The 8,292-nt window shown below is 37.3% G+C and overlaps 1 protein-coding gene across 1 annotated transcript in view; it reads left to right on the top strand.

Annotated features, from left to right (window-relative positions):
* The first annotated feature begins 276 nt into the window (after positions 1-276).
* Positions 277-8,292, top strand: part of myo18ab (myosin XVIIIA b) — a 106,915-nt gene continuing 98,899 nt past the window's right edge. The window contains 3 exon segments of the mRNA XM_052106747.1: positions 277-860; positions 6,551-6,812; positions 7,351-7,395. Coding sequence (XP_051962707.1) covers positions 6,774-6,812; positions 7,351-7,395 — 84 coding nt within the window. The 5' untranslated portion in view covers positions 277-860; positions 6,551-6,773.

Below are 8,292 nucleotides of genomic sequence, written 5' to 3'. Positions count from 1 at the left end.
AAAGTACTTCTTGGGGCATTCTGATATAAATACGTTAAATACGTAAGAATTTTTGCGTGTACTGTTCCTTTTAACTTTATTGTGTTAATTTTTTCGTCCAGTTCTTGTACTAATAGATCATTAGATGCGAGCTACGGTAGCTTTTATTTCCACCATGCTCTGCACTTCTGAAATCACTCAGTGTAGGAAGTGCCAAGGCCTTGCGTCATTTCCTCAGCCTCCTCTCTCAGCAATCTGTTTTTCTCCTCTGTTTCCCCTCTCCACCCTATATGACCATTCTGTATCTCACGAGGAGAAAAAGCGGCAACCTAACGCTCGACGCCCTTGATGCTGGCTCCATATCCTCCAACGGTAAACAATTCCACACCCTCGTGCAAAGTTTGAGAGGCTCAGCACGGCTTGAGCTCTGCAGATTGTAGTTGGAGCGTTCTTAGAAACCCACAGACACCCTCTCACACCTCTGTGCTGGACTAACGTTTGCTCTAGAGCAGCTGAGCTGGAGAAGCAACTGTATTGAAATAGACCAGAGAAGCTGTCCATCTCCTAGCCTACATTCTTGGGGGTGGGGAGAAAGCAGGACTGTTTGGCATCAGTGGTGGTACTTGGAGCTTTATTTTTACCCTCTACCACGACAGCTGTCTCCCTCCTCCTCCTCTCACAGGCGCTCCCCGGCCTATCACTTTGCACCTCTCAGAACTGGGGCTGCCGGTAAGTGTGACGTGGGTCCTGTGGTTCTCAGGGCCATTTCTCTGTCTCGAACAAGCATACACGGGTCTTGCTGCTTTCGGCCGACTCTACTAGGCTCTGACCTTGTTAACGGAGCAACACTCTCTGTTTGGAGCAACTGCAGAGGATCTCAGGTAAGGTGATGGCCATTACTTTTGGAAAAGTCCTAGATGGCCGAACTAGAGGCCTGGTAGAGACAGACAGACCTATGGAGGAGTCTGTGGGTTCGGAATACTGCTGTAGTCTGGGATCTGGCCTGCACAGTCGCCTATTTTTAGGCTTGAGTGTGATGGCACGCTGGCAGCAATAACTGGGCCAGCCAGTGCTTCTGCTGGATCTAGTTAGCATTGCCATTTCACACAGACAAAATGGCATTGGGTGGATGAAATGGAAATTAAGAGTGTTCTTTATTGTAGTGTGTTGTGGGGAGAGGTTTGTTTGGATTGTGCTTTATAACATGGCATGTTGAGACTGGGAGTGGGACACTGGAGTTGCCAGCCCTGAAACCATCATGCTCAAAGAGGCTTTTGGTTGAGTTGATTTGCTTTTGTGGAAAAAGGTAGTCCGTTATGTCTCATAATTGATGGATTTATTTTAGCCGAGATGAATGTTTCCAATGGGCCTTATCTTTGGACCTTTTTGTGGTTATTTTCAAATACGTTTGAACGTCTATTTAGCCACTGTCAAGCGTTTGATAGATGAAGTCAGTGGTTTATTTTGTGTATGTAGTCATGTTGGATCAGATGTTTCACGGTCTGTCTGCTGAGGGTTTATATGATATGGGTTTAAAGAAATGTTCAGCTGTGTATTTGTATCTTTTGTCTTCAGTTTCTCTTTAAAACTCTTGTTGAAGTAAAATAAGCACTACAGCTTCTCTCTTTCCAAATAATTGCTGTTGGTGGCTTGGATTTTTACTGTTTCTATGTATCCAGCTCAGTAGATCTTCATTTCTCAGCTGAACTGTAATTCTGTTCACTCAGGAAATGAATTGAATGCTGGTTGAATTAAATTAATCTCCATAACTGCCTAAATTGACCATGGTATTAATTCCATCCCCTGTGCTACTGAATTGCCTTGGGTGATAAGCCAACTTTAATTAATGTCCTCTATGTCTGGGCTTAACATTGTTATTTATCGACATAAAGTGTCTTAACATATTAACACTGTGTTAATGCCACATACCAGTCATGTAGATCCAGTTGCATTTGTTTCCTGTCTGTTTGAGAGAAAAGGAGGGCTTTTTGCTTTGTTTTGTGGTTCATTGTTTTAGCACTAAACAATGCAAGTTCTTGCGTGAACATGCAAGCCACTGTGTACGAACTTCTCTTATAGCTCTCATGAATGCGCAATGGACGTCAAGATTTTTTAAACAAAAAAATTACATTCATTTCAGGTTGTTCTCCCTTAACTTATACCTTCGTAAGACATTTAATATTTTGCACAAGCTGCATGGGCTACCTTTATGATACTTTGGGTGCAAAGTAGGGGTCGACCAGTATGTATTTCAGGGCTAATACAGATAATGATTATTAGTAATAGAGGAGTCCGATAACTGATATTTGGGGCCGATAACTTTTGAGGTAAAAATTAACATTTGAAATCAACAGTCAAAAAATCTCTTAAGAAATGGGCAAGAATGAGGACATTGTGGCCCAAAGACAACCAAAGTAGTGGAATATGGAGTATCTTCTACATTTATGTATACATAGGAACGATACTGTATGGGGGTTCAGCGGTAACCCCCGAGAGAAAATGCGTGTAAAAGTTTAAATGAACCATTTTCATATTTTCCTTAGTATTCAAATCTACCAAAAACAAACAAACAATGTACATCTAAGTAGTGTAGATTATAAATACTGTTTGCTATAGTTAAGTATAAAGGGGCTGACTGTCAAATAATGGAAATATTTTTCTTCATAAGCAGAGAACTCATCATTTCAAAGTTTTGGTTGTCTTTCTTGCCATCCATGCCAGAGATGATGTTATCTAAATTCTCTGTTTATTATCAATGGGCTCGAAATATGTTGATTAATAAAGCTAAAAAAAAATTCTAGTCTAAGGCACTCCAGAAACACGATAAATTGTCCAGCCACAAACCGTGCTCAGCTGAACCGTCCGAGTCATATCAAACACATGAAGATTGCAGAATGCTGACATTTTCCTTTTGTGTTCCGCGTAAGAAAGTATGTCAAACGGGTAGGCCTGTCGTGATTATTAATTAATTGTCTGATTGTGGTTATTTGATTTATCTGCATTTATTTGAGAACTGATTATTTTGCTTCAAATTCCAAACATTTTGATGTCCAAATAAGGGAGTTTTGTGTATTTTTTTATTTATTTTTTTTGTGCGTCTCATTCTGTTGAACTCCAAGTGTTTCACTGATCCGCACCGCAGACGTCACCCAGAACAGCCCATGAATTGCATGTGAAGATTAACCTTTTCTCAATCACTCTGATTGTGCATACTGCTGTCACCAATCTCCTGCATAAATATAAATGATGTATAAACTTATCTTAAACTTTGATTGTGAACATAAAGAGCTCCAGTAGAGGTCAACCGATAACCGATTAATCGGCCAATAGTTTTGATTTATAAAATGTAAAAAAAAAAAAATCGAGACTATTTAATTAAACTATTTAAAGCATACTATTGATGAATATATGACAAGATAAAAATTATACTGCAAGATATTAACAGTACAAGATATGAAAAGGAGAAGAAACTGTATACAGAAGACGATATTAGATATAGATCCATCTAACCATTAATAATTTGGGATATCTCTGCTTGAGCCACGTGAGTTGAACACAGGCAAATGAACCACTTTAAAACGGGGTAAATGACTCATTCAAACGCATCCTTTTTATGCATTATTTTAATTACTATAGAAGCCTATATCCACAACATGCAGTATATGTAATATAACAACTTACATCTGCACAGTTAAGCAAACGAAAAAGTGAACTTGAACTAAATGACACGCTTGTGAGAATATGCTTAATTTGTGTTGCGTAACTTGCATTGTGAATACACTGTTTGAGTAAGAAACATGCTACAAGCAATGTAATATCCTTTCACTTAAAATGAACAAGTCTCTAAATCATGAAGAATTCAGTACTAGTACTGTACTAGTAGCTAGTCTAAAAGGGTAGCTAATACTTCAGTCTATTCATTATTATTTTAGAAGCTCAAGGACAGTAGGCTGTGTATAGTTATATATTTGATTAAATGTTTTAATAAAAAAAAAATTATACATTTTTTCCCTAAATTTATGAATATTTGTTTAAAGTCTGGTCTGTGACAATTTGAAGCACTTTTAGTTGATCGTCATCAACTAAAATATTTTATTTTCATTGACTAAAATTATAGGTCAAAACAAATGAAAATGAGATAACAAAATATTGACTAATTTTAATGGACATTTTCATCAAAAGACTAAAACTATGTCTTAAATAAAAACTGTGAAAAGAAAATTGACACTGCTTTCTTTATTATGTTGGGCAAAGAAAAGGGTCCAAAAAGAATAAAATTCCAGTTGCAGTTTTTGTTCAACCAAAATCTCTGTATTAACCAGAAATGATTAAGATTTGGTACATAACGCGGGACTTAAGTTTAAACAAGCCCAAAACACACTGGGGACTCTTATTTTGAAATGAAAAAATTATTATAAAATTATTATAAAAAAAAACTATCGGCAACTTTCGACAGATTTGTGCCGATAACCGATAGTTCCAAAAAGCAACTATCGGCACCGATTAATTGGTAAAACTGATATAGCGGTCTACCTCTAAGCTCCTGTTTCGCTTTCATTGGCCGATCACGTAATGACAAATGTTCCTGAATCCTGTTCATTGTTTGTATGAATAATGGTCCCACTGTGTTATGCAAAGCCCACTTACTCTTTTTCTATGGAGATGGTAAAATGAAGAACTGGAATCTCAAAGATCTTCCTTCATGAGAAATAAGGGCTCGTGGCTTTAATCAGAGACACTTAAGTAAAAATGTAAGAATTTAGGACAGAAATATTTTATTATTCCATATAATATTATATTGCTATTCAGGTTGGCTGGGTCCCAAAAACAACATTGTAACTGTAAAATGGACCAGGATTAAAGCTGACCAAAAAGAGAGACATATTTTTAGTATTTAGAACATTTAAAACATTATTTTTTAAACGTCATTCGTGAGTTTTAAAGCCTTTATGAAGGAAGTCAAGTCAAGTCAAGTCAAGTGGAATCATATATCCCCATTTTATTTGTTTTATATATTTGAAGTTAAATAAGTTATATATTACTTTTTGTGAGAGCTCTCAAAGAGGCAATTACTCATCATAATCGCAATTATTTATTTGACAATTAATCATCAGAAAATGTAATAATTGTGACAGCCTTACTGGATGAATAAATTATGGCAGTATTTTCATTTTTGGGTGAACTATTAATTTAAATTTGTTTATTGTTATCATGTGGTCCTTTTGTTTTTCTCCATTATCAATCCCTGTTGAGTTTGTTTGCTTTTGGATTTGTGTTGTATACTGTTTTGCGCAGCTGGTGCAAGTTTAGTTTTAATGTGAACCGTTTCATCTTGCCCATGTGGCAGCTCTTAAAAAAGGACTGTGCTGTCAGTATCACAGTGCTCTGTTAACAGATAGGAACGCCACCGGCACCTTTTTATAGCTACAGTGTGTCTGATGAGTGAAAGGCCTGGTGACGAGTCTGTGGTGGAGTAAGGGGCTTTAGGGGAGAGCAGGGTTTGGGATCTGGGGTAAGAAGAGAGGTCTGTGTGACCACAATTGGTGATCATAGAGTAATCCATGGAGCTGAGGTGGCTTGATCATGAGGTGAAACTGCTTTTTGTGTTTACAAACAAAAGCTCTCTGGCAGTTGTCTTTTTTTAAAGGTATAGTTTACCCAAAAATAAAAATAATGTAATTTACTATATATATATAAACTATATGTTGATCTTTTTGTTTGGAATACTAAAGGAAAGGTTTTTGAGAATCTACAAGCTTCTTTTTTCCATACAATGAAATCATACATTGACAAAAAGGCACCATTAAAGCAGTCCAGATGACTTGTGTGCTATAATCTTTTTCAAGTTTACTTCAGACATTCGCAAATTTTTCTCACAAAAAAACGAAATCCCCTCTGCCGTAGTCCTCAAGTCTCCTTCGCGATGTGCCATGTCATCTGAATATGTGGATGTGCGAATGAGAGCTGTGGTGGAATTAAAATGTTTGTGTAAAGTTTTCACTGAAAGAAATAAAAGATTGAAAAGCTGAAAAACCCATCTCGAGATACATGCATTCTTTTGTGCTCGGTTCAGCTGTCTTTAGGGTAAAGCATGTCTTTGGAAGGCTGTGCTGCCTGTTGCTCTCACTTTTTTGATGAGGCATGTTGCCTTTACAGCTGGAGCAGACTGCCCCCTACTGCCACATCAAGGTGGTACATCAAGCTTGTATTGCTCCAGTGTTAGGAACATTTTTTATGATGGAATTTAGGTGCAGATCAGGGGCATGATTAATTGCATCAGTTTTTTTAATGCATTATGTTTCATTGAGTTAATCGCACTAAATTAACGCTTTAAATCGACAGCTCTAATGTTTGTATATTTATATTTCATAATATATTTCATTTTAAAAGTTCAAGGCTTTCCGTTAGATAGAGGTCAGACTGTAGCTTTGCAATCAGCCCAATTTTCGAATACCCATAGGTCTGTCATGGAGTCTTTTCATAAGCATGTGCTGCTTTTCTTCCAGGTGATTTTGTGTATTGTGATTTGATCCAATCCCAGTGTATTTAATCACTTCCTTCTGTCCAACAGAGCCAAGAACCTGCTCCTCTTTCCAGCATTGTGGGTCTTGCTTACCTGAAGTTTGTGACCTCATAACTTAACTGTGAAGACCAGCATCCATTGTGCCAGCCTCTTGTCTGCTGGTCTCTCCATTTGTCACTCATCTTTTCACCCCACACTCCCTCCCTCATCTCTCTCAGTCTCCGCCCTCAAACCCTTACCCGGCCCAGCCCATGACAGCAGCGTTGCCAGCATGGCATTCTCATCACGCTTTTCTTTCTGGGAGCAAAAGGAAAGTGGTGTTTCATTTTCATCTTTCTGCACTATGTGATATCAGCTGATTGTTGTGCATGCAATGCACCAATGCTCTCACTTTTATATATATATCTGTGGCAATGCACTTGGGTGCCAAGTGCACGGTTTATGAGCACACTGCTGCTAACAGCGTCTATTTGGCATGTGTGTTTGCGAATGTGTGTGTGTGTACTGTGGCAGATGGAAAACACAAATCACTTTGTGAAAATGACCAGTGTGCTTCAAAGTCATGGGGGATTGTTAACTGACGCTACTGCTTAAAATATGTCAATATGATATATGATAAATATTATAAATTGCAAGCACTGTACATTAGTGCCTTTTGAAGGCTTCCAAATATTAGTTGAACTTTTCTCTGTCTAATCTGGACTTTGAAATGTTAATTAAGCCTATAATGGTCATGCATGAATGTATTAATGTATTGGATGTGTCAGCTGCAAAATAACCTCAGCATTAACTCATTTTCATTACTCCCAAAGCAAATGATAATGAGCTTTTTACATGAACTCCTATAGATTAAAGAAGAGAACAAGCCAATCCCTAAGAGTTCAAAAGACAATGTAAGTCCCCATCTATTCTGCACACTAACAAATTAAGTATTTCAACTCTTTTAAAGTGATAGTTGTAAAAAACAAAAACAATTAGCAGATGGGAAATCAGATTGTTTGTCTCCACAAACAAAGCTACATGTATCTTATTAGTAGTGATTGACCGATATTTCAGCCAGGTTGATTAATCAGCTGACTTTGGCAATGTTGAGATTATTGGCATCAGCTGATAACAGTTTTGATCTTTTACTGTTTTGAATATAATATATTTTGGAGTAAAAATTGTGTATTAAAGTGTTTAAATAAATTCAGCAATTTTGTGTATAAATAATCTGCTGATAATTAATTGTATTATACATTTTGGCATATTATCGGCCATTGTTCTCTAGTTCTCGGTGTCAGTATTAAAAACACATATCGGTCCACTACTACTAATTTCGTGGTTAGAGTAGTGTATTTGGTTCCATGTCCCTGTGTTCTGACACAGGATGCATAATTGTTGTCACAGGAAGCCCGTTTCGGTGGGTGTTAACAATATTGTACGAAAGGTTAGGCTAATAGAGTATACGCCTGTTCCCGGTATATTTACAATAACATCTTTTATTCAGTGCAAATTGACCATTGACTCATCCACTGTCACACCTGCTGCAAAGTAATTTGCCTCTAAATCTGTGAAGATGGAGACAGTTTGATTCTTTGTTGTTTTGTTTATTGGCATGCAGCTGTTGCGCACACCATGTGCTCCGTTTGAACAAAAGGTCTGTGGTTTAATAAAGAGACTGCATAAACAAACTTACTAAATATTAAAAAATGCATCCATTGTACTGAGGTGTTTGAAATTAGATGGTGAAAATAAGTATTAATCCTACACCTAGAAAGAATTCTTAATTGGAGATATGACACACCATC

The sequence above is a fragment of the Xyrauchen texanus genome, chromosome 36 (assembly GCF_025860055.1).
Source record: "Xyrauchen texanus isolate HMW12.3.18 chromosome 36, RBS_HiC_50CHRs, whole genome shotgun sequence".
In the NCBI taxonomy this organism is placed as follows: domain Eukaryota; kingdom Metazoa; phylum Chordata; class Actinopteri; order Cypriniformes; family Catostomidae; genus Xyrauchen; species Xyrauchen texanus.
The sequence above is the reverse complement of the archived record's forward strand: the minus strand, read 5'-3'. Positions and strand labels throughout refer to the sequence as shown.